General features: G+C 42.9%; 1 protein-coding gene across 2 annotated transcripts in view; it reads left to right on the top strand.

Moving 5' to 3' along the window:
* The first annotated feature begins 9,065 nt into the window (after positions 1 to 9,065).
* Positions 9,066 to 26,869, top strand: part of RASSF6 (Ras association domain family member 6) — a 32,486-nt gene continuing 14,682 nt past the window's right edge. Inside the window, exons 1-3 of one of the 2 annotated variants that reach the window (XM_034772810.1) lie at positions 9,066 to 9,259; positions 15,291 to 15,383; positions 25,831 to 25,909. In XM_034772810.1, coding sequence (XP_034628701.1) covers positions 15,310 to 15,383; positions 25,831 to 25,909 — 153 coding nt within the window. In that variant the 5' untranslated portion in view covers positions 9,066 to 9,259; positions 15,291 to 15,309. Of the gene's footprint in view, positions 9,260 to 14,736; positions 14,900 to 15,290; positions 15,384 to 25,830; positions 25,910 to 26,869 lie in introns of those variants that run through there. The other variant, XM_034772811.1, reaches the window with a different exon arrangement.

Consider the following 26,869-nt stretch of genomic DNA (forward strand, 5'->3'; position numbering starts at 1 on the left):
TGTTATCCGTAGCACGTGGCATTCACTAGATTGGCAACACTGCTCAGCAGGATGTGAGGGGTTTATAACTTATCTAAATGACATGAACATCAGAAGAATGTAATTGCTCTTTAGAAACCTTTCCATCTGCATTGTAGTTTGGGTAAACGTGAACAATTCTGAAGCTATGATGATGCAATGCAGTATGTATCTGAATGGGACAACAGAAGTAGCTAGCTTGTGAGGTATTTAGTACTATGGTGTTTATTGTTTGTAAGGGGAGAGGGCTGCAATTCCCTATTAATGCCTTGTTATAAGGACAGCACCAAATCAGGGAAAGGGAATTTGAGAACAGACAGCTGCAGGCTTCCCTTTACTAAGAGATGGTTCACAGGCTGGAGAATGAACACCTGAGCATTTCCCCCCGAAATACACGAGGGTGGGTGAAAATGCTAAGAAAGGAGCAGTACTTACAGTTACAACCAGACATGAGGCAGCGCCACTCTGAACCAGCCAACCTCTGATTTGCATTCTCCCCTTTGGATTTCCCTGTCTCTGTTCAAGTGCACACGGTGGGTGGGATTTTCAAAAGTGCCTGAGTGAGTTAGGAGTACAGATCCCACTTGGACATGTTTGAAAATCCAACTCTAAATATCTGCCTAGCTATATAATTCAACATTAACAGTATCCAGTCCCTTAACTCTGTCCATACAGTTTTGTCACAAACACAAGAGTGTTGTACTGCTTAATTAAATGGGTTTCCAAATGCAAAGGATTATGTGTCAATTCTCCTCTTTCTTACTTCATTTTCACAGCAGCGTGACTCTATTGATATCAGCAGAGTTACTTCTGAGAAGTACAGTACATATGTGCTGAATATAGTACAGAAATTCCAAGAGAAGATCTGTAGAACAACAGAACTGTGGACTAGGCAAGATGAATGTGACCTAGTCCAAGGAGACATACGTCCTATCTTTAGAGCCCTGCAAATCTGAGGATATCCACTTTATATCCTTGGATAACCACAGCCGCAGATGCGGATATCCACAGACCACATTTGCAGATTGCGGATCAAATGCAGATACAAATTTTGTATCTGCTCAGAACTCTACCCATCTTTACAACTGGAATGTACCTGCCTCTTATTCTGCACCCAAACAGGAACAGTGTGAAAACCACAGAGCACCGCAATTTGTATTTGCTGCCACTCCTTCTCAGTCTAAAATTATTTAATGAAGAGCATCAGACTACAGGCGAGTCTTATCTTACGCTGGGGTTACATTCCGCTGCCAGCGCGTAAAGCGAAAATCGTGTATAGTCAAAATTCCATTGAGTGGAATGGCGGGCGGAATCGCTCGCACTACAGGTACAGTATTTAAATTGTTATTTTTCGCTCTTTTTGTGTGTGTGTGTGGGAATGTGTGTTTGCTGACTGCGCAAAGCTGAATTTGCGCATGTTAAACGCGCGTAAGATGAGACTCGCCTGTATCTGCAAACAGTTACAGCACCCTCTGCTGCAGCTACAGAGTAGAGAACGGTGGGTACAATGACCACCGAAACATTTGTTATGGTAGACACTTAAGAAGGCCGGATTCTCCTTTCATTGAGAGTGGAGTAAATCAAGAGTAACTCCATTGAAGTAAACGGTCCAAGTTCTCTGCTGCATAGGCAGGCACGTCGGTCTTACAATTTATTTGGGTACTTATATGGCCTAAATCATCTACTGTCTGAGCTCTTTCAATTTGTTAATGGATTTTTCTCCCTCATAAAACTCCTGTAAGGTAAGGAAGTGCTCACTCCTTTTAACAGATGGAGCACGGAGACACACTAGATTAAGTGACTTTGCCCAGAGTCACTCAGAAAAGTTTGTGGGTGAGTTGGGAATTGAACCTAGATCTCTGAAGTCTCAGTCACTTGACTCAGTCAAATCTTAGCCATCTAGTGTGTCTCCGTGCTCCATTTCCCCCCACACACACTTTCATCGGAGTTTCATCTATTTACACCATCAGAATTTGGCCCAAATATGTTACAATGGTGTAAAAATATCCAAAAAACAGAGTGAAGATAAAGAGTGCATTCTTTTTTTTAATCAAAAACTTCTCAATCAGTTAAATCTCTGCTTAAACTGGACTTGTTCCCCTTGAAACTTTGACACTTTATAGCACAGCTTCCCAGTGTATATGACAGTTGTACCCATTCAGCGCACTGGAGCACTCTGAAAGCCCTCATGGTGTGAAGAGCTGTGATATGAAATTCAATAAAAACAAGTGATCTTTCCTTCACATAGGAAGGAAAAATCAAATGCACCACTACAAAAGAGGGAATAACTGGCGGTAGTACTGCTAAAGAAGATGTGGCGGTTACAGCGGGTCACAAATTGAATATGAGCCAACAATCTGACCGTTGTGGGGTGCATTACAGGAATGTCACATAAGACGTGGGTAGTAATTGTCCTGTTCTACTCAGCACTGGTGAGGCCTCAGCTTTAGGAAAGATGTGGGTGAACTGGACAGAATTCAGAGGAGACGAATAAAAATGATAAAAGGTTTGAAAACCTGACCTATGAGGCAAGGTTTAAAAAAGAAAAACCTGGACATGTTTAGTCTTGAGAAAAGAGTGAGGGGGGACCTGATAAGTCTTCAGATATGTTCAGGGCTGCTATAAAGAGAACTGTGATCAATTGTTAACTGTAAGTAGGATAAGAAGTAATGGGCTTACTCTGCAGCAAGGGAGATTTAGGGTAGGTATTAGGGAAAACTTTCTAACTGTAAGGGTCGTTAGTCTCCGGAGTAGGTCCCCACGAAGGTTCTGGAATCCCCATCATTGTAGGTTATTAAAAACAGATTGGACAAACAGCTGTCAGGGACGGTCTACATTTGCTTGGCCCTGCCTCAGCACAAGGGGCTGGACTGGCAGACTTCTCCAGGTCCCTTCCAGACCTATATTTCTATGATTCTATGTACCAACTGGATTATATGTGCAAACAGAGACCAAGGAGCAGGCTTCTCAGCACAGGAAAATAGCAGTGTGCCCTTGCAGCTCAGGCTCTCAAGCCCACTCACTCCCTAGGCTTGCCATCAGGGCCGGCTCTGGCTTTTTTGCCGCCCCAAGCAAAAAAACAAAAACAAAAAAAATTGGGCGGCCAGAACAGCAAAAAAAAAAAAAAACCTGTGGCACGGCCGGAGCAGCAAAGCAGGGGAAAAAAAAAAAAAAAACCTGTGGGGCGGCCGGAGCCAGGGTGCAGGGGGACTCCCTGCACTGCAGACGTGCCCCGGCTAGTGGGGAGGAAGCGGGGGGGAGAGAGAAGGGGAGTGTCCAGGGCTTCAGCGGGGTGCTCACCACACGGCCCCGACCACCGCGCCGCTTGCCGGGAGGGCTCCGCGCCGCTCCGGTTGGTGGGCAGGGAAGGACGCAGCCTGCCCTGCCGGGCTAGCTACAGACCTGGCACCGGCTGGGGCAGACGGAGCACGCAGCCCGCTCCCAGCAGGGCACTCCCCTCCTCCGCGCCGCCGCCCCCTACAGGGCGGCCGGATCAGCGAACAACAACAACAACAACAAAAAGCGGCCGTGCCGCCCTAGGATTGGGCAGAATGCCGCCCCGTAGAATCTGCCGCCCCAAGCATGAGCTTGCTCGGCTGGTGCCCGGAGCTGACCCTGGCAGCCATCCTGAACTCCAGCCCAAGCTGCAATGTCTACACAGGCTGGAAGGTTCATTCCCAGCTGCTGTGAAGACACCCACAAGAAGGGCCGTATGGTGAGAGGTCATCAACTCATCCCACATCCTGCCATAAACCAGTTTAACAACCAGAAGGACTTTGCTACATAACTGTGAGTCAGTGTGAATAGCCATGAAAGAGCAACATGCTTCTGACTGTTCCTGCCGCGCTGTAAGAAGAATGGAGCCTGGCTGTAATGTCCCATTTCGTTATGGGGGTGGGAAAGCGTGCCTAGGTGATACTCCAAAAGGACAATTAAATTTCGTAAATACATTTGTTAAACCCGCTCCACAGCGCATACGCAACAGGAAGTGCGGCTGATTGGGCAGACTTGCAGGGCTGTCAGTACCTTTCGGGAGCAGGATCTGTGAAATTTCAGGAGCTGGTTCGGAGCAAGATGTGGGTTGTTTCCTTTGAGAGTCTGATTCTCTATGGTGCTGAACACCAGCTGGTAGGTGTTAAGTACCCACTCCATTCCCATCGACTTCAGTAGGAGATAATAACACTCAGCAGCTCACAGGGTAGGGTTCTAGTCTGTATATCAGAGCTATTTTGCCATTCAGCAGCTACCACCACTTGCTGCAGCGAATAGAGCTGTGCAAAATATTTGCCTCTCCCGCACCCAGGAGAAAATCTCCTGATCTGGGGTTTTATTCATTACCAACTCAACACTGACCCAGGTTCCCTTTTTTTCAAACTTATTTGTTAAGGTGCACAAATCTGGCATGTGAATCCAGGCCCAGTTTTGAGTGAACTTCAAATAGTTCATGTTTTTGCACTGGGACGCCGGGAAATTTGCAATTCCTCATGGGCTTGATTCAAAATGAGGTGAAAGTCTATGGTTACAGCTGAAGTTTGCTTTATGATTTTCCTAGTGCAGAAAGAACCATTCAAATCTGGCTGTGAGGTAGCCAGGCTTTAGAAAGAAAAGAGATGGGATGAAGCCAAAGATATGGATCCAGTATTCCCTAGTGGGCTTGTAACAGGGTAGGCTGTCCCCTTCAGAAACAGTGGAAGCCTGGGACCAGCCCACCCTGTTCCAAGGCATGGCCCCTTTAAGAACAAGTAGTTCAGAGAAGGCTCACCAGAGCTGGGAATGGCAGCCAGGTGTCTAAATGGTGTGCTCAGTGGATGAGGATTATAAAGGAGTACTCTTAGGGGGGAGGGGAGCCTAGAGTCAGGAAAGATTTTCAGGGAGTGTCTTCTGTGGTGAACCAGAATGAACTGGGCTAGGGAAGCCTGCAGGGCTTCAGGTACAGGCCTAGGAAGGACAGCTGTGGAGCCCTGCCCCAAAGACAGAAGGAGTTTGAGCCCAGGAGCCAGGACTAGGACGAGACCTGGGGGAAAGTATTTCGAGAGAGTTCCAGGGGCTGCAGTGAGACTGGCATAGGGGGAACTGGGGACCCGAGAGAGAGGTGCAGTCTGAAATTCTGAGAAATGAGGGGTTTCAACCTGGAAGGACCACACCTGTGTGGTGTGAGGCATTGAAAAATTAGACCATCTTTGAGCAAGATCATTGGAGACTCCAGAGTAGTGGTTCTCAACCTGCGGCCCAGTCAGCACACAACTGTGGCCCATGTGACATCCTTAGGGCCATACAGCTAGTGTGTGTGTGTGTGTATATATATATATATATATATATATATATATATTGTGTAGATGTGACCCATATAACGAGCTGTATATGCAGCCCACAAGGGTAAATAGGTTGAGAACCACTGGTCCAGAGGCATGTAGAGGTGGGGTGAATACAGTACCACATTGTGGGGTGCTCTAGGACTGTACCTACAACAGGGCTCATCTCTTGCCAATAGAGAGGACACTTGTGTGACTTCACAAGTATTCTTTCAATGTCCCCATCAGGATGACTCTGCTGGAAGTGGTCCGTGAAAAGCCGTCTAAAGCATGAGCCTGATGGCATTTGAGAACAGCCGTGTCTCTGAGCTGAAGATGAGCTGTAACTGCAAAGGGACTGATTCTGTAAGTCTGCATGCAGGTCAGGGGTCTTGCATCCCAGGGATTTGGTTAGGGTCCATTTCCTATCTGAGCCTGAAGTTTGTTTACCCCTCTCCCCTTCTCTTCCCACAGCTCCCTGGAAGCAGGTTAATGATGGGGGGGGGAAACCCTTTTTTAATGGGAGAAGAAGATGTTCTATCAAATGGAATTAATCCATGAGCTTGGTCATCTCTCCTGTGTCTGCTATTAAACTGCTGCTGCCCTTAATGTTCGCCATAGAGAGTCTGATTGTGTCTGGGCCTTACACAGATGCACAGTGAGTATGGAAGGAGTCTCTCCACCTTTATAAAAGGACCTTGTGGTCTAGGGACGCTGCCTTACTCTTCCTCATAATGTCCCAAAGAGGACTGGGAAGGATGGGAAGGAGGTGGGGCCATGATCCCGGGACACTGGTCAGAACAGATGGACACCAGTACGTGGGCAAGTGAGAGGATGGTTACTGGATGTGCACGCTCTGTGTGCCCAGCAGTCAGGGCCACATTCTGCCTCCTTGTTCTCCCCCTGGGCCAGTGCAGCTCAGCACCTTCCTGTACTGAGGGCTGTGGCTACAGCACAGACTCTACCCCATTGCTGCTGTCTATGAAAATGAGGCGCTGCAGAGCAACTGCAAAAATCCAGTTAAAGGTTGAGATTTATTTCATGGTTAAACCAGTTGTTTTTAATTCCTTGTCTTCTTGCTAATGTCAACAGAAGACCCTCATGGTGCCCCAAGGGGAAAAAAATCATGGACTGATCCTCAGTTAATGTAAATTAACTTCAAAGGAGCTATACCACTTACCATCAGGTGAGGATCTGGTTCTATAACTTCGTGTCTTTCTTAGATTTGGATCTGGACCTGATCTGGATACTGCAGGTATCTGGGAGTCTCCAAATAGCTATTTAATAAATGTAGTTCTTTGGGTATTTCCCTTCTCAGCAGAAATCTTGGAGGGAAAATTCTGTCTTAAGGTGATGCTATATGTACATAATGTAGCATATCTTTGAAAACAAGCTACACCAAATTCCAGGTTGCCTGCTTCATCTTCCTAGGGCACGTTCGTTCATTCATTCTGGCTTCCCAGTCCAGTATTTGAGTGAGAATCTCTCTTGTTTCTTCCAGTTCTCCCAAATTTCAGTCACAGCTCTAGGGATCTATTTGCCAGAGACACTGGGCCAGATCCTTAGCTGGTATAAATTGATGTAGCTCCACTGACGTAAGCTAAGCGAGGCATATTTAGACCAAATAAGGATTTGGTCCTTTATTTTTTTAAGTAATCGGCTATGTAGCTTAGTGACTGTACATACATACGCCCTGCACCATCCACAATAACTCCTGTCTTGTAGTAACAAAAGAATGATGCTGCATAACTAAGCTCCTGGCAGGGGTTGCAAGTGCTTTGGACGATAGGATTAAAATTAAAAATGATCTGGACAAACTGGAGAAATGGTCTGAAGCAAATAGGATGAAATTCAATAAGGACTAATGCAAAGTGTTCCACTTAGGAAGGAACAATCAGTTGCATGCATACAAAATGGGAAATGACTGCCTAGGAAGGAGTACTGCGGAAAGGGATCTGAGGGTCATAGTGGATCACAAGCTAAATATGAGTCAGCAGTATAACACTGTTGCAAAAAAAGTGAACATTGTTCTGGGATGTGTTGTAAGCAGGAGTGTTGTAAGCAAGACACGAGAAGTAATTCTTCCACCCTACTCTGCGCTGATTAGGCCTGAACTGGAGTACTGTGTCGAGTTCTGGGCACCACATTTCAGGAAAAATGTGGACATATTGGAGAAAGTCCAGAGAAGAACAACAAAAATTATTAAAGGTCTAGAAAACATGACCTGTGAGGGAAGATTGAAAAAATTGGGTTTGTTTCTTCTGGAGAAGAGAAGATTGAGAGGGGACATGATAATGGTTTTCAATTACATAAAAGGTTGTTACAAGGAGGAGGGAGAAAAATTGTTCTTAACCTCTGAGGATAGGACAAGAAGCAATGGGCTTAAATTGCAGCAAGGGCAGTTTAGGTTGGACATTAGGAAAAACTTCCTAACTGTCAGAGTGGTTAAGCACTGGAATAAATTGCCTAGGGAGGTTGTGGAATCTCCATCATTGGGGATTTTTAAGAGCAGGTTGGACAAACACCTGTGAGGGATGGTCTAGATAATACTTAGTCCTGCCTTGAGTGCATGGGACTGGACTAGATAACCTCTCGAGGTCCCTTCCAGTTCTATGATTTTGTGCCTCAGATCCATCACTAGCCTTAAGATGAGATGCTTGTACTGTAAACTTAATGATATGCTCTGCTCCCAGTACCCAGCAAGAAAACTGGAGTAATAGTTCAACACCATGCACACTGTCATCATGTACCTATGAACAGGATGAAAGCTAATATGCTTATCTAGCCATTACAGACCCTCTTTCAAGACATCTCAATATTATACATGCCTCTGCAATTGCAAAATACACATCTATGAAATACATACAGTGTGCAGAGATGTACGTGAAAATTGAGTGACCCGAAGTTAAATATTTAGAGGATAAGCAATAATACTGTTTATATTTAGTGGTGAGTATCTGATTCTCCTCTTATCTACACTGGTTTAAAGTGGGAGTAACTTGATGAAAGTCTCTGACGGTACAAGAAGTAAAATTAGTTTATGGGAAGAAATTCAGGCCCAATATTTTACACCTTCTTCTTTTTCATCACAACCTCTCTTTATGTGTCCCCAATGACTTTCCTCCATCTTACCTATCTACTAGCAGCCATCTAAGAGAAATGAATTTCCAAAATCTTGTGACGTGGTGTCTGTACAGTATAGAGCATCATTTCAACTGCAACTTATGCAAATAGTTGAATTAGGCAATTAGCTGGTATGCAATTAACAGTGACATATGCCGCCTAATTGGGACAGATCTTGACCAATGAGTCTTAAATAAATATTGCTTAACTGCATAATATCCTACTCTAACTGCACAACATCCTTATGTATGTAGGTCTCCTTGATCAAGATCTGTCCCCATTAGGGGGCATATATTGCACTCTGATAATTTACTTAGCAGCTAATTGCATACATCAGCTGTTGTACTGAACCCTTACAAAGACTGAGAGTACACCGGAGTCTAGGGACCAGGAAACAAGTATGGAAAAGAATTACTTTCAGCAAACAGGTGGTGAATGTTTTTAGGCTGCATCTGGCCAGTAAATAGCTATTTTGCATCAACAGTCTGCCTTCCACTATAAAATCAGCTATTAAAGTGTTAACAAGAATAGTCAACCCACTTCCCTTAGGTGTGTAACCCTGAGTAGGGAGTGCTCCTATCAGCTGCTGGGAGAAAGGAAAGTAAACACTCCCAACAGGCACCAAGGTACAGGGAGTGTCTCATGTTTCCAACACTTCCCTGCTTGTTGAGCAAAGTAACAATTAACAGCTCCCTGGACTCTTGCATAAAACTATTGGAGGCATCTGTCAGGTAGAGTGCAGTGCTGTCATGTGTTGTCAGGGGCTCAACAAAAAGGCATGTGAAACGCCTCTGTTACTTTTCAGCTGGTTTTGATCGCAGGTACAGGTAAGTGAATTTAGCAGGAGCTGCACCTCTGCTTTCTGTTTAATGTGCATTGTCAGTAAGTGATTGGTATGGCGGCATTGTGGAGATCTCATGTCAAATTCCTTTCAGCTAGTTAGTGTACTAGAGCAAAGGAGACATGTTCATGCTCCCTTTCAGAAATGATCTCTTATAAGATGACTCTCATACTTAAAGGTAGTCCCTGCAATTCAGGATGGGGGTAAGATAGGTAGAGGAAAGTGTTTTGTACCTATCTTGTAGCTAAACAGAAGCCATAAGTCTCTGGTGAAGTCACTCTGCTATTCTTCATTAATTCTATTACAACTATATTTTCCAAAGGTCACTTTGACCTTACTTTTTCCTGGTAGCAGGAATTTCAGGTAGCAGGAATCCATAAAAAAATGCTTCCTCTTCATAAATATCAGTCATCCATTATTAGAACAGACTAGCTCACGTAAGCCTTTTATTAAAGCCCCTTGTATAATGTTTACCGAGGCAAATAGGACAAGGCATGCTTATGGTTCTCTCCCTTTGTGTCTAACGTTAGAGCTACTGGGCCACATTCATCAGTAAACTCGAGGTGCTTTGCACTGCTGCAGTGATCCAAGCTAGCTGTAAAATCTGACTTATTCAGCCAGTTAAGCTGTGTTCATCATACTGGTGAGTCTGGCCCTGTGTTATGCATTGAAACAGTTTTCTGTTGGGTTTTTTTATCATCTTTCTGGTTGTCCAAACTTATGCAAAATTAACTTATTATATGAATAAATTATATTTTCCACGAGAGCAATTGAGGCACTGGGAAGAAATAAGTTCCTTTAAAACAAAATCTGTTGAGTGCTCAGGATGCTACACCGAACTTACAGCATCACAGAACAGTAGAAAAGCAGATAAAATCCATTTTATGCTGATGAAAAGTGGATTGCTTTTAACATAACACGTTTACATCCACAAAAATTAAATAAAACCAAATCAACAAAAAACAATACCAGGATACAAACAAACAAGAAATAATCAAAGTACCAGACCTCACGGAACCTAGAAAGAAAGGATTTAAGGTCACGCCTACACTCTTGTATTTATAATGTAAAGCCCTGCATCCTATGAGGTATATATTTTGTTGAATGGTCCTTCTAATATAGATAGCTAAACTGCATTAGAATCTGAGGCAAACAGTAAAGCTGTGTGAATTAAGGATATCTTGGTTTGGTGACAGTTCCAAAAAATTGTGGGGGGGGGGGGGGGAATAATTTTGGTTGACCTGTGGTTTTTTTTTTATTTTTATTTTTATTTTTTATTTTTTATTTTTTTTTTGAGATTTTTGGTGAATTAGAAGATCAAATTCAGTTTGGTTTGAAAGAAAACATTTGAAAATGAAAGTTTCACTTCACTTTTGAAATTTCTTGGGTTTTCTGTTTTTAATAAAGTTGAAGGAAATATTGAAAGTCATTCTGAATTGAAAAATTAAAACATTTTTTCATTTAAAAATGTCAGTGAAACATTTTGATTTTTGTTGGAATTGTTTTGGCAAACAATTTGTAACTTTGACATGAATTTGATATATTTCAGTTGACTTGAATTTGCATTTTTTTTGCTGCCTTCTTCTCTTCCCCCCCTCCCCCCCCCCCCAAAAAAAAAGTTTCCAGTTAGTGTAGGGAAGAGTATCTGATTCTACTCTGACCTACACTGGTATAAATTGGGAGTAACGGCATGTAAGTCAGTGGAAATATACCAAAGTATAATTGGTTTGAGAGAAGAGACTCAAGCCCAGTATTTAACCCATTCTTCTTCGTTACAACCTTTTTATATGTCCAGGAGATTAAGGTACAGCTAGATAGCAGGAGAAGCTGTAAAAAGATAATAGTCTGAGGGTATGTCTACACTACCCGCCGGATCGGCGGGCAGCGATTGATCCAGCGGGGGTCGATTTATTGCCTCTAGTCTAGACGCAATAAATCAACCCCTGAGCGCTCTCGCGTCGACTCCTGTACTCCACCGCCATGAGAGGCGCAGGCGGAGTCGACAGGGGAGCGGCAGCAGTCGTCTCACCACAGTGAAGACACCACGGTAAGTCGATCTAAGTACATCAACTTCAGCTATGTTATTCATGTAGCTGAAGTTGCGTAACTTAGACCGATTTCTTCCCCCCCACCCCGCCCCGGTGTAGACCAGGCCTGAGTCTGGTAATATTAGGTAATGTAACAAGAGCTGACAACTTAGTATTGTCCTTCCTGTAGCGAACAGTCTCATCTCACTGCTTCCCACTCAATCCTCTTAAGGGCAGTATTATGCGAATGGTGCAGGAAACTCCCGTTGCTCCCCTTGTGGGAAGGAGACAAACATGGAGAAGGGAGGTGGTATGGAAAGCAGACAAACCAAGGTGCTGGAATATGGCAGGACAATGGCTGCTTTTGTAGAATTATGCAGTACTAAGGCTTATGCAAGGGTAAATACTGTCGTCATTTGTGCAACTGCATAATGCATATGTTTTTGTGAGGTGCTGAATGCCCTCAACTCTCATCGATTTCAGTGCAATCTAAGAGTAAACGGCATAAGACGATATTGTGTTCCACCTATAGGCATAAAGAAGGAACTGAAAAAACGGTTAGCTAACATCCATATGCAAGTCACTCAAGAAGCTGCTGTGTTTGTGGCTGTAGTGTTGGGTTTGAGTAACATTGGTCACAAGAATGTTATTTTTGTTTCAGCTGAGCTGGGCTACATGTGGGGAAAAGGGTAGGGTGTTTCCTAGATCAGTCACCCTAACTGAACTGGGAGAGGCTAGAGCCCTCCCTGGAGTAAGGCAACAAGGGAGGCTGTGTGATGAGGTGGGCCGGTTCTGGCTGCCTAATATGTGACAGCACTTGTCTCCTGAGATTGCTGAGCCAGACCAGATGAAAGCTGGGTCTGGCCTAGATAGATCCAGGCCAGACCTGCCTTAGGAATGTGCAGAGTCTAGAGATGAGGACCTGGGCAACTGAGTTGCTATGGAAACCAGTCAACAACCCAACTGTCCTGTCCTGTTGGAGGCAGAGAAGAGAACAGGAACTGGTATGAACTGTGTGGGTTTGAGACTTGAAGTCTTGCGGGTTCCAGGTCTGAGTGTAAATGTGTGTATCAAAAGGGGTACAAGGGCTGCCAGGTTTAATTCGCCATGTAGCTATAGCACAACAGATTGACTTATAATGCTCTTCTGAAATAGGTGTTTAAGCAGCACTGGCAAGATCAGAGGGATAAAAGTAATGAAAAATTTGTAAAATTGTCTCACCACACCTTCCCCCCCCCCCTTTAATTTTCACTGTTTCATCCATGTGGGGGAAATTTGTGAAAATGTCACTGGTTGGTTGGTTGGTTGTCATGTGTTTGGCCTTCATCAAAATTTGAAATTTGAATGGAAAGTTTTATCAACATATCAAAATTGAGACAAAATTCAGCTCTATTATGAGTCCCCCTGGGCATATCCATGGCAAATGTCTTCAAGGGAGGGCTTCTGCTGTGTGCAGTGGATGATTAGGCCATCAGTAAAAAAAACTTCCCCCATACAAAAGATGCCCTTCACTATGTAGGAAGCCATCTGTAGCTCTTGGGATCCACTTCTTAACTGAATAAATAATTTGACTGATAAAATATAACAAATAATCTGTTAACTCTGTAATCAACAAAGCAACTCTAGAGCAAATAATCTAGATTTAATAATTTTATCTGCAGTGCTGGGTATGAAAAAGGCAATTTGTCGCTGGGCTCTTATTGGTCAGCTACATTCTGTTTGATTTAAGGGACAAACCTAATTGTGTATTGCTGGCCAGCCAGAGACCAATTCAACCATAAAAATAAAATTTTATCCAAGTATGAAAAAGGGTTATTTATGCATGGTTGACGCTTTATTTTTTCTTAACTGCTATCAGTGAATAATGGGGTAGGCATTTGGACTGACGCACAGGTTCAGTTTGGTATAAACTAGTATCTAGCTAGCAGTGTTAGTTAGTAAATCAGATTAAATCAAAGTAAATTACTTCAGAATACATTAAATGGTTCCTATCAAATACACTGAGGAAGAGAACACAATATAAGGAAAGTTGTATGTAGGGATCTCCATTTTCAGTCATCCACCAGAACATTCTCTGTTGTGCAGTAATCACGGAGGAGATTGCATTTCTCAGAAGTATATTTAATTGGACTCGGCATGATCCAATGGCCATTGAAGTCAATGAGACTCTTTCAATTGACTTCAGTGAGTTTTTGATAAGTGACTTAACTCTGAGTTTGGCAGGGGAAAAAGTTTCTTGCACTCCTTTACCCATAAAGTTGTTTAATTATAGTTGCTTCTGTTCTTATAGGTTAAGTGGCAGGATTTAAATCTATGGGGCAATAACGATGCATGCCAATGACTGGCTTTCTTAGAATTACCAACTGTTAGAATCCTTTCCCTACCTTCTTGGCCCAAAATGATAACAGTCAGTATGCAGAGCCATCCAGTCCTCTGGTGTCTCCTGCTTTTGTGACTGCAAATTTTCTTTCCAGGCTGCCTCAGATGCTCTTGTATGTCAAGGTGTAGTGGATGGGTGGGATAAAGGTATTCTATAAATGGTATGTTAAGCGTCTTCGCTTGCTAATATTTGCTTAAATATATTTTATTTTTATTTTGGATATTTATATACTATAAATGTATACAGCTATAAAAGATCTCTCTTCAGAGGATCAAATCTTGTCTAAAGGAGAGAGATTAGAAGCTGGCATGCTTTCTTTCTAATTTTTAATTTCCCCACTTCTCATTTCTGGCCATTCTGAACTTCGCTTCTTCAAATGCTTTTATTGCATTCATTACTGCAGTTGTAAAGCTTGGTTCACCTAGACCCTCCTTCGACCTGGACTCTGTGGCCTCCAGCTCGTACAAGGGCTGATCTAACAGTCGTTGAAGTGAATGAAAAGTCTCTGGTTGGCTTTGATGGGAATTGGATCAGGCCAACAAAGATCCTTTAGGTCCTTACTCATGGTCAGAATCCGCTCTGTAAATGCAGAATAACTCCACACATCTTAATGGAATTGGTCCAGGTTCACACTGGTATAAATGAGAGCAGCATTAGACATTCAGTTTTTACTCATTCCTCAAACAAATGCACACCAATTGGCTTCAATTGGCATTTGCCTGAGTATAGACTGAGTAAAAGCTGAGTAAGGATCTTTGAAGTTAGCCCTTAGAGATTTGAGAGATTTACATTCTTAACTTTATTATCTCTTCTTGTCCATGCACCACAACACTGACAAAGGATACACTCAGCCTGCCTTTTATTTCTAATACCATGGAATGAATTGAGAGCAGCCAAAATTCCATAATCATACTTCCCAGGAATTCACTGTTGGAATCTCATTGGTCTAGCTTACACAGTGCCGAGACAGCTATAAGGAAAGCAATTGATAATGTTGCAATTAGTATCCTTGGTTTCTTTTTAATACCTCTGCTTTTTGACTTTGTATGCCACAGGACTCCACTGGATCAACTGGAATTTCTACATTTCCCATCCAATTCCACAGGAACCTGGTTCAGCTTTACTTGCTAGGACACTTTCACTTCATGACCTGAGGCAACTTTGCATCAGTTGTCCATGAGCTAATCTATGCTGTGCCAAGGATTCTAGGCTCATCCCGGTATTTAGCCTCTCTCGTAAAATAATACTAAAGTATTTTAGAGTAGTTGCTGCAAATCGTTTGAATTAGTAACACCATTGTAAGCTGTAGTATTTGGGAGTATTACTATACATAGTACATATAGTTCCTTTATATTATAGGAACTGTATGGACTATGTATAGTAATAGTCCTACATATAGTGGGAATGGCCTCCTTTATAGTGCTAGCACAGAATATATTGTGTTCCATCAAGGAAAAATGACATCATTTTAATGTCAAGTCATAAACTTTAGGAAAAACCAAGTATATAAAAACCAATACATTTTCCAAGTGTAGCACATTAAGTGAAACTACATTGCAAATAGAGAGATGTAATGAACAATGATGAATACTTTTGTTCCTTTTATGTAGTTCCATCTAATCCGAATAAATGAAGAAAGTGACTATGAAATCGCAACATCTACCATCTGCTATTTCCATCAGTGAGGACAAGTACATTACCAGGTAACTTTTCTGTAACAATATTGAATGTTTTGGTAATGATCTGTTCCACTTATTCATTAAGATTAGATGCTGTAAAGGAGAAGTGTTGCGTCTATAATAATAATAATAATAATAATAATACAGATGATGAGAGCCTGATCCTACTAGCTCTCTGCATACACAACTCCCACGGAAGTCAACAGGCACTCACACACACTGGTCTTACAGAACTGGGCTTTTCATCTTTTTGATTGACTTTTGTACGCAGACATAGAGGCCAACATTTTCTAACATGGGTGCATAAATTCAATTTCAGGGTTTGAGAAGTAGATGCTCAGCACCTCTGAAGTCCAGTTTAGGGGACTAAATATGGGTTTTGCGGCCTAACCCTTGCTCTTTTGAAAAATTGGACCAGACATCTTTTTCCAAATTGTCTACATATATTTGCATATGGGATCATCTACATGAGAGATGCACAGAGGCCTATCAGGTCATCTGCTCCATCTTCCTACGAATGTACATGTTTGTTCAGTCAAGTCTGAAAAGTCTCCAGGAATGGAGCTGACATTGTTTCCCTTGGCAGACTGCTCCACAGTCATAGGGTAGATCTTGCTGTCAGGAAGTTTTCCTGATATTATACTAAACCCTGAGCTTTCTGATGCACAAGGCAACTGCAGAGATTGCACCGTCCTTTAGGACATAGAGCCTCCTCCCCAGGTAGTACCTGGCTTCATATGTGGGCCAGCGTGACAGAAATGGGATCCATTGCCCCACCTCTTCCCTGCCTTGCTTTGAGCCCCTTTTGGATGATGCACATCCCAGGGGACTCACAGGGGGAGCAGTCCCTAAGCACGTTCAGGGGCTGTGACTGTCCTTTCCCCCACTCCCTATGCACAGGCCCATCACACACTGTCTCTTAGTGTTTATACTTTCAAATATCAGCCCAGACTCAAATCCCCTTACTCTGGTTCAGTAGCACCTTGCTCTGTGTGGGCCTGTTGATTTCAATAGCATTACTCAAGGGAATTACTCGTAAACAGGGACATCAGAACCTTACCCACGGCACATAATTATTACCTCCTATGTGCTCCCTGCTTAGTCATCAATCCCCTTATGATAATTCTGCTTTAGGACACCGTGCTGTAGGTCTCACCAGTAATTAAGCAATTTAAATTTTGTGAGCACAGCACACAAACACATGCGCTCCAGATAAGGCACTAAGCCAGCCGAAGCCTTTTGCTTCTTGTAAATACACGTGTGCCTAATTAACTGGCTGAGAGACCTGGATCAAAGCAGAGGCTTTTCAATCTTTCTATTACCATGCAAGTGTCTCTGCTTTGAGGGAAATGAATGAGGCATTAGAATAGTGTTTGCTGACTAAAACCACTTCAGATCTAACTTTCATATTGTATCTTTCCATTGCCGTAATCTTGGATCTGCTGTTATTACACGTGCCTCTTTCAGTACTGTCCTGCCTGGTGCTCCACAACACAAGCCCATTGTCTTCAATTTGCCCAAGGGTTGGATCAAGAGAGAGAACAAAAGGGTGTGTGAAATGAGCTGGCTGGCATGCACAGCACGTTCTCGTCTCTTGATAAAGAGCCCATTAAAGGTGCCCACAGAAAACACAGGCATAACAGAATCATGCTGGAAGGGACCTTGAGAGGTCATCTAGTCCAACCCCCTGCACTGAGGCGGGACCAAGTAAACCTAGTCCACCCCGAAAGTTGTTTGTCTAACCTGCTATTAAAAGTCTCCAGTGATAGGGATTTGACAGCCTCCCTTGGAAGCCTATTCCAGTGCATAACTACCCTTTAAAGTTAGAAAGTTTCTCCTAATATCGAACCTGAATCTCCCTTGCTGCCCAGTAAGCCCATTCTTGTCCTATCTTCAGTGGACATGGAAAACAATTGATCACCATCCTCTTTGTAACAGCCCTTAACCTATTTGAAGATTATCAGGTCTCCCCTCAGTCTTTTTTTCTCAAGACTAAATATGCTCCGTTTTTTTTTAACCTTTCCTCATAGGTCAGGTTTTCTAAACATTTTGTAATTTTTGTTGCTCTCCTCTGGAATCTCCCCAATTTGTCCACATCTTTCCTCAAGTCTGGTGCCCAGAACTGGAGACAGCACTCCAGCTGAGTCCTTACCGATGCCGAGTAAAGTAGGACAATTGCATCCTGCATTTTACATATGACACATGCCTTAATACTAGCCTTGTTTGCAAGTGCATCACATTATTGGCTCATATTTAAAATGTGATCCACTATAATCAATGGATCCTTTTCAGTATTACTACCTCTAGCCAGTCAGTCCCCCATTTTATAGTTGTGCATTTGATTTTTCCTTTCTAAGTGTCCTACTTTACACTTGGTTTTATTGGATTTCAGACCAGTTCTCCAATTTGTCCAAGGTTGGTTTGAATTCTAATCCTGCCCTCTTACCCCTTCCAGGTGGTCTCATTTTGCAAATTTGATCAGCATAATCTCCACTCCATCATCCAAATCATTAATGAAAATACTGAATAGTAGCCGACCCAGGAAAGAGACCTATGGGACGCCACTAGATAACCTCACCCTCTCCCCAGCCACATCAGTTTGACAGCCAGCCATTGATAACTACTCTTTGAGTAAGATCTTTCAACCAGTTGTACACCCACCTTACAGTAATTTAATTTAGACCACATTTCCCTAGTTGCTTATGAGAATGTTATGCGGGACTGTGTAAAAATCTAGATACATCACATCTATTGCTTCCCTCCTATCCACTAGGCCAGTAACCTTGTCAAGAAGTGAATTAAGTTGGTTTGGCATAACTTGTTCTTGACAAATCCAGGTTGGCTATTGCTTATAATCTTATCCTCTAGGTGCTTACAAATTGATTATTTGATCATTCGTTCCTGTATCTTTCCAGGTATGAAAGGCTGACTGGCCTATAGTTCCCTTGGTCCTCTTTGTTCCTCTTTTTAAAGATAGGTACTATGTTTGCCCTTCTCCAGTCCTCTGGGACCTCACACATCCTCTATGAGTTCTCAAAGATAATGCTAATTATTTGGAGATTGTTGCCGCTAGTTCCTTAAGTATCCTAGGGCGCATTTATTCAGGTCCTACTGACTTGAATATGTCCAACTTATCTAAATATTCTTTAATCTGTTCTTTCCCTATTTTGGCTTGCATTCCTCTATATGCATCCGAAGAAGTGGGCAGTAGCCCTCGAAAGCTTATGCTCTAATAAATTTGTTAGTCTCTAAGGTGCCACAAGTACTCCTGTTCTTTTCCCCCCTTGTTGTTAATATTATGTTAAGTATCTGGTCAGAATTTACCTTTTCAGTGACGACTGAAGAAAAATAGACATTAAACACCTCACTCATTGATGCCATCCATTATTAGCTCCTCTTCCCCTCCAAGGAAAGGATTTATGCTTTCCTTCATCTTTTTCTTGCTCCTAGTCTATTTATAGAGTCTTTGCTACTGCCTTTTATGTCCCTTGCTAGGAGTAACTCATTTGGTGCCTATAGTCAACTTGAAAAATCTTAACCACTCTGTGTATACAAGTATCTAGTGAGTTGTATATATTTTAATAAGGAAAGAAAACTAACATCACTTAAATCAGGTCCATTTTGGTCTTCTAAACTATTTTCCAAGGTCCCACAGTCTGCTAGAAAGCACAGCAAACAAGTAAATCTGATCTGCTACCAAAGTTCCCCTATGCGATTTTCTTTCCAAATGGTTTGCACAGTTTTAGTCACGCTGTTTATTGCACTGATGCAGGGCAAATATTGAGGGTGTTAGTTTTTGTTTATGCCAACTCCCACAGACAGCTGTCAGCAGGCGTTTTGCCTGAGCAAGCGCTGACTAAAAGTTGAGTAAAGATTTTTCAGGATTAGTCTCTCTTTTAACCTGATATAGAGCCAATCGCAAAAGTAACCCCCACAAGATCATGCCGTGCTCTCAGTCCATGGCTAAAGTTCTCATTGCTGTCTATAAGACTTGCAGCATCCATGGATCAAGGGCCATATATGGCCCTCAGCGTCAGACCAGAGCTGTTAAACTCCTTCTTCATCCCTTCTCCAGCAAGGAACTGGCACCTTCACAGAAAGGAACCCGTCGACCAACCTCCCAGCAGTTGAGTCACCACTGCCAGGTGGATGCATTATGCACAGATTAAAATGCCATCATTAAAAGCTTTCAATGCATGAAAAGATTTTTTTCATTCATGACTTTTTGGAGATTCTTGCATTCAGGATCAGCAGGAGCTCAAATGCTACATATTTCTGAAAAAAGTGCTGAATTTTACCCTCCAGTATTTCTGAGGCCCTGCACCTGCATGATCAAAGACATTCTTGACCCTAGTTGTCGTCAGTCATATGACAGGGAATTTTTTGCTTGCTTGTTTGTGTCCCGGCTCAGGGCAACATTGCAACATTCCCCCTCTGTGGCTCTCAAAGGCACCCACTGTAGGCTCCCGGTTCCTCAGCCTTCACCTCATTTGGGTAAAGACATGTGTGTGTCTCCCTCCTGATCAGAGGTTTTCAGGCTGCACAGTACCCTGCCTACACTGTGTTAACTCCTGCAAGCCAGACTATGCAAACAGGCCAGAGTCTGTGCTTTGCTAACTTGCCGAAGGCTATGAGCAGCTGTAATTGCCTGCAGCCACAAGTTACCCCTTTCTAAGCAAGCACATTTATTATTAAGGTGAAAGCATTGCAGAGAAGACATTTAAAAACAATAAAAGCACCTGCAGCTTACCAGAGATCACCCCCAATTCCAGCAAGGGATCTGGTAGGAGTCAGTCCTTCAAACCTGAGAAGTTTTTTTTTTCTGTTATTACAATTTCATAACAGTCTAGCACAGAACTGGTACCTCCTCCCTCCACCCCAAGGAATAGATAAGTCTTTCCTTTATACAATTTGGGCCTGTGATCATCAGACTCTGGGAACAGTTAATCAGCAGACAATGGTCTCTTCCTCAGGGTATAGCTTCAAAAAGCTGGGGGTCTGTATTGCCCTCCCCCTAGAAATTCCTCAGGCAAACCACTTGACAATGTTTTGTCCCAAAGTGCATTCTTGTGTGGCCTGTTGGTCAGTGTAGTCCCTTGAAATTCATAACACTTTCCAGGGTTCACATCCCATCTTCCCCCTTAGAGAGAGGTTACATACAATCCTGGCCCACAATAATACCTAAACCATTCATTTCATACAAGGGACCCTAACTATACTTAAACTTAATTCGATACGGTCACCCAAGGATATTGCAGGAAAATGCCATATCTGTCATGGTTGGTTTCATGTCTCTTTGTATTTTAAGCTTTCTATTTATTTTGTTCTGGGGTGACTCAAACATCTTGCGAGTGGATACTCCTTCACTATTCTTTCCTGGCTGATTGGACACAAAGGACGAATGACAAGCAAATCCACTTCAAATACAGGGAAGTGGTTTCACCAATCTTCTTACTATGATTAAAGGCAAGGACGAATGGCAGCTAACGGTTGCTTGGATTAGCCGAAACCCTAGGGCCCCAAAACTGCTCTCCAGTTGGTGGAGCTGCTGGAAAAATTATTTTTGGGGGGATCACTTTGGTCAACAGGGGTTTTGATCCATACAATAAGGTCCTAATCCAGAGCCCACTGAAGTCAATGGAAAGATTCCTATCGACTTTAGTGGGCCCTAATACTTCAATCTGCTACTGAATAAAGGGTGCACCACCAAAGAAGAGATTAGCTTCAGGAGTCATTTCAGTCCTATCCTTCTTAGGAAAGTACAGTACAATGCTATTCTGTTTAGTATCTTTCAGAGAAACTGTATTACCTAATGCTTTGCATGTGCAGAGATGGGTAATACAATTAAATACTAACAGAGGAAGAAACTGAGACAGGGCAAGGAAGAAAAGTCCATTTAAAATGGGGTTTGAAAACAAACGGAAGAGTGGCGTAGGCTACAGAGACAGGAACATTGTTACATATGGCAGAAACCTCAAAGAAGCCTCTTACTTTAGTTGCAGCAAGACAGTGTGAAGGAACAGACAGAAGAGAAAATATTCCTGTCTTTCAGAACCCCACCATCTATTCTTTAATACCTTTTAAAGTAAAAGACTGCAAATCTTGTACATAGCTAGTCTACCCTGCCATATGTTCCCATCACTCTCACCCTCATCCTCTTTGTCCACCATCTTTGCTTTCAGTTATATCGACTTTTGTTGCCTCTCATCTTCAGCTGTAAGCTCTTTGGGGCGAGGACTGTCTTTTTACTTCATGTCTGTACAGAGCCCAGCAAAATGGGTCCACAAACTGAGCTGAACGACTGGGAGAAAAATAATCATCGTATCTATCTCTTACTTCCCGCCAAAATCTATGCTTCCCCGAATGAGGCTGCAGTGCCTAATGTGCTGATGGACTAGTGCTTTGATCCTGTTCCTGGGAGAGTACCCCTTTCCAGAGACAACAAAGCCCACTATGATGTCACAGTAGGCAGTCCAATAGAGCTGTTTGGAATATTTTTGAGTAAATGAAACTAAGTCAAAATATGCTGTTTTGGTTCTGGACTGGGACATGGCAGGCCCAGGTTCAAGTCCCTGGTAAGCCTGATTCAGAATGATCTGGGATGAGAATCTGCTGTGAATGAGGCAGAGGGGGAGCTTGGATCTGGATCTCCCACATCCCAGGCAAGTGTCTAAAAGGGGGTCGGGAAGAGTTTTTCTCTTTCTCTCCCCCTACCCCCTGAATTGAAAAGCTCAGGTTTTGGACACACACAACCTCCCCTCCCCCCGCCCTTCCTAAACTGAAAAGCGCAGGTTTCGATCTGAAAACGGACATTTCGACAGAATCCTGTTTTCATGAAAATGTTGGAAAAGCTTTCTTTTCATGTCACTGCAGAACAAAAAACAAATGTCAAAACCTTGAAAGTTGCCCCAAAACAAACTTGTGATCCTCTGATCGGTTCTACTATCCATCAATATGTTGATCATTTGTATGTGCTTTCTGGTATTTGCAGGCACAAATCACATTGGAGGGACATCCAAGTAATAGTTGCTGGAGGAAAATGGGAAGCCGATTTGAGACACTGTTCAAAATCAGTCCCTTAGTCTTTCACATTAGGCTTCCTTATTCACTTATTTAGGAACATATGGTGTTCTCGATTAATACAGTTAACTCCCATTGCCAACACCAAGCGTTCTACTTGCTTGTGAAGGGTTGTACACTGCAAGGCCCTAACAATATATAAATATTGTACGTGATTCTTCTTTAGGTTCCTGGTAAACTAGGGACCAGTTGTTCTAATATTTACACAACGATCTGTTGTTCTGTATGATCCTGTGCTTGATTTAAATGTCACTTTTTTTCCTGATACTACTATAAATAGATCCTTGTAACTTTCCACTCCTTCTGTAAATCATTATTGGCAAAGGGATTAATTAAATAACTCTAAGAGTAGATGTGTACAGTATGTTTTCAACAAATGGGTACATACCATTTGTTTACTTGGGTGAGTTTGCAGATGCTGTGTGTTTGCTTTGCTCACAAATAGGTTTTTATTAATATTTATTGTGCTTAACGGATTAGGCCTTCTGGCAGTGATCTGCATGGGTTTGTACCTCCGGTTTTGCTTTCACTTTCAGGTTTGATCAAACCCAGAACCTAAAAGCAATCATCAGCTGAAACTACCAGCTTTCTCCCGATTTCATAAATTCTGCCATTTGCTGAAAATCCTCCTCCAATTTCCTACCAATGTTTAGTGAATCATTCAATGGATGGTTTGAATTTCAAGTTTATAGTATAGCCTGAAACCTAGTGAGTTTTCCTGGGTTTAAGTTTTGACAGCAAACCTATTGCACAGCTCTAGTCTTAAAGAAATTATGGTAAACTTGTGTAAAAAACTATCACCATTACACCCACCCTCCATCTCAAGAGCCTGGTATGTCAAAAGGGCGTGCGTGTCTGTGATACTTGGGATAAGACACAATTTGTAAGATGTGCACTCAAGAAGAAAGAAACATTCACCAGAAAGGGTCTGCACATGTTGTTGGAACCTTCCCCATTCTGGCCTGGAGTATTTTCCTTTTTTCTAGGTTGGGAGTGTGTTTAAACCCTGACACAATGGCATTTAAACACTTATTTCCTCCTCTGCCATTTTTCAATGCCAGCTACCTATAAATAACCTCAAGCAGCCGGACCAGGGACATTCAGTCTGTTTTCCCTCATATTTTCATTGCTAGATTTCATTGCAGGGAATTCTGTGCTCATCACTGACTGGCATTCTATTTTAGGTCTGACGTTTGTCTTTGTCCAGGAAATATTGGAAGGGCAGCTGTCTTCCTTCTCATTCTCTTGCCCATTCCCCCGAATGTGGAGTTGATACATCTTTCTGTAACTGCAAGCAAATGAAAAATGAGAGAGCTCGTGTAGTTATTTAATAGCTCCATCAAATGAAGGCAGGATAAACATACAGTTACCAACCCCCCATTAATATTCCTCTCGCCAAAGAGAATTTCTTCAAAGCAAATTAAATGAACCATAGTATTTATTTAAGGCACAATTTTCCTGCTTGCTTTGCTACTCATTAATATAATCTGAGTACAAAGTGCAAATTACTCTCTAGCGCTGGTACTGAGTCAGACTAAAATCTTGACTATCAAACTATCTGTCACGGGGCCTTCAGTTGCCCCTGCACCCACAAATCAGCCTGAGACCTCTTCTGGGTGCAATCACCAGTGCCTTTTATTTACAGTGTCAGCTCCCACCACCCTCTATTTACAGACCGCTCCAAGCTGGGGAGTGGGGGACTGCTAGCTTCTCCAGCCAGCAGGGATGCACAGCCCTTGGCTCCTCCCCCCCTTTCTCCCCCTCCCTTCACTGGCTTCCTGCCAGCCCTATATAGCCCCCTGATAGCTAATGAGGCCCACAGGTGCTTCCCTTCTATCAATTAGGCATGGCATACTCAGCCCCAATTAATTCTTCTTAACTGGAGCTGGGCTAACAGAGGATTGGCTCAGGACCTCCTGGCCACCACCCTGTTACACAGTCCTTTTAAAGAAATAGATAGAAAAATGCAGGCCAATATTCCAGAGGGAAATATGCCTCCAACAGCATGTGTGGTAATCACTAACAAACTGCCACAAAGCTGTAATGTGTAACTGATTAATATACCCTTCTCTCATTCTCTCATATCATACAGTGGCCTGTGTGTGTATAGCAGCCCTGTTCTGTGCTAGTTTATGTTAAACTCTGCATATCTGCTCCTTCAGTATTGGAGCTAGCAGAGATGGCTGCCCCCACATGTGTTTTTAACCTAGGGTCATGAGTTCAAGTCCCTTTGCATATGGTAAAAGCACAAGCTAGTGCATTCTCGACCTTTTTGTTTTTGAATATCATGAATGAGATCCCGCCCCCACTGAAGTCAATGTCAAAATTTGAGGATGATTTTCAGCAAACGGCAGAATTTATGAAATCAGGAGAAAGCTGGTAGTTTCAGAATGGAAGTGTCCTCTCAACTGTAAATAGTGTGTCACTACTGCAACTCCAGCACATAAAATGCTCAAGGGGAAGATTGTTAAAGGCACAAAGAACACTTAGGGTAAGGGTACATCTACATTTTGAGCTGGCAGGTATGATTCCTAGCTTGCATAGATGTACCTGCACTATCTCGGCTTGAGCTAGTGCCTAAAACCAGCAGTGTGTCAGTGGTGGCATGGATGGTGACTCACTCTAGCTGCCCAAATAGTATCCTGGGGGCCAGGTAGGATTGTACTTGGGGCAGCTGGTCCGACCGGCCACCAGCACTGCCACAGATGCGCTGCTATTTTTAGGCACTAGCTCGAGCAGAGCTAGCCCGGGTATGTCTCCGCAAGCTGGGAATCACAACTCGCAGCTCAAATATAGATGTATCCTTAAACACCCGACTGCCATCTCCCCTGCAAATGGTTTGAGAAACTATTTATATTGATTTATAAGCAATATTTTAACTAGGGCCTATTCCAGGCTCTAGATTAGACAGTCTTCAAAATGTCTTATTTTTTCATGAGCTAGTAAATTCCCCAATTTTAATGTTCCAATTATCAAGCAAGCACTTCTAATTGCAGCAAACTCAGAGTTCTGCAGAAAAGTTTTGGAATCAGTTGTTCCCAGTCCTGTTACTGTACTGAAGAAGACGTTTTGTTATTTTACAGTATACTTGTTATTGTAAAGTGTCCATTCCCATTAAATTACTGTATTTGGGCCAACATTTCAAACTTGGCTGCTTTAAAATTGGCTGCCTAAACTAATAATTAGGCACCAGAATACATGGCTTGATTTTTTCAGAGGTGCCGATCGCCCCACAATTACCACTGGTGCCAGTGCGATTGTAGGAGCTGAGTACTCCCGAAATCTAAATAGGGATTTAGAAGTCTAACCATATTTGAAAATATTGACCTTGACATCTGGATTTTATGGTACTAGAGATTTTTAATAGTCTCATTGTGATCACTTCTTCTAGGGATCAACTTAACTCTTTACTGAAGACGTATAACTATTTTTATGCTGACCAAGAGAATCTGCAACTCTCCTATAATCAGGTAAGAAATGTAAGCAAACAGAACTATTTGAAAAGCACAGCAGGATAACAGCAGGAGGGGGCATCAATGAGCTGTTGGTACATACTGCAGGTGAGCTGTGGAACATAGGGTTTCAAAGGAGTGTACATTAATGTATAAGGTGGAGTGTGCTTCTTCAGTTATAACATGAGTCTTTACAATATAAAAAAGCCAGCATGACAGCCAAATTCTACAGTCCCATTCTTCAAGAGTGGTGGAGAGCTGAAACCCTCAGATCTAGGTGAGGTGAGTCCTGAAAAGGGGAGGAGTTATTGACTCAGCAGCGTGATCTCCCTGCCACCTCACTCCTTTACATCACAGGGAGTCCTACTCGGAGAGCTCCACAAGAATCCAGAATCATCAGCTGAGGGAGGTAGCGTTGTCCCAGGACACTCTGTACCTCCCCCAACCCAAGGGAGGAAATCGCATGGTCATTGGTGCTCAAGTTTGCTGTAACTTTTTCAGCATCCTCCTCAACACAGGGAAACCCCCAATAAGCACCTCTGGGGACAACAGCAATCAGGGTAGATCTTGGTAGCACAAGCCTGGCATGGGTCATGGGGCCAGGGGCCGGTGTGAAGGCAAGGGACCTCGGAGTGAATGGGTCTTGTTTCTGGTGTGTCCCCCAAGATCCCCTGGTTTCGAGGTCTGACTCATTCATCCTCTTCCACAGTGAAGAGCTTCTGCCTTCACGGGAACACATAGGGCCCTCAAGGAAATAACCCTGGGAAAATAATCTGCAAAGGGGGAGCATGGGCTTCTCAATCTGTACTCAGTCAAAACTCCACTAAGTCATTAAGAGTTTTGCCACAATAAGGACGCTACACAAGGACAACAGGATTTTGGCCTGATGCAAGGCCCACTAACCTCCACTGACATCAGTGGGTACTGGAGTGGGCCCTTTCCCCTTAATTTACAGGGTAGCCCTGCAGTGTAGTCAGC

This window comes from Trachemys scripta, chromosome 5 (genome assembly GCF_013100865.1).
Source record: "Trachemys scripta elegans isolate TJP31775 chromosome 5, CAS_Tse_1.0, whole genome shotgun sequence".
In the NCBI taxonomy this organism is placed as follows: Eukaryota; Metazoa; Chordata; order Testudines; family Emydidae; genus Trachemys; species Trachemys scripta.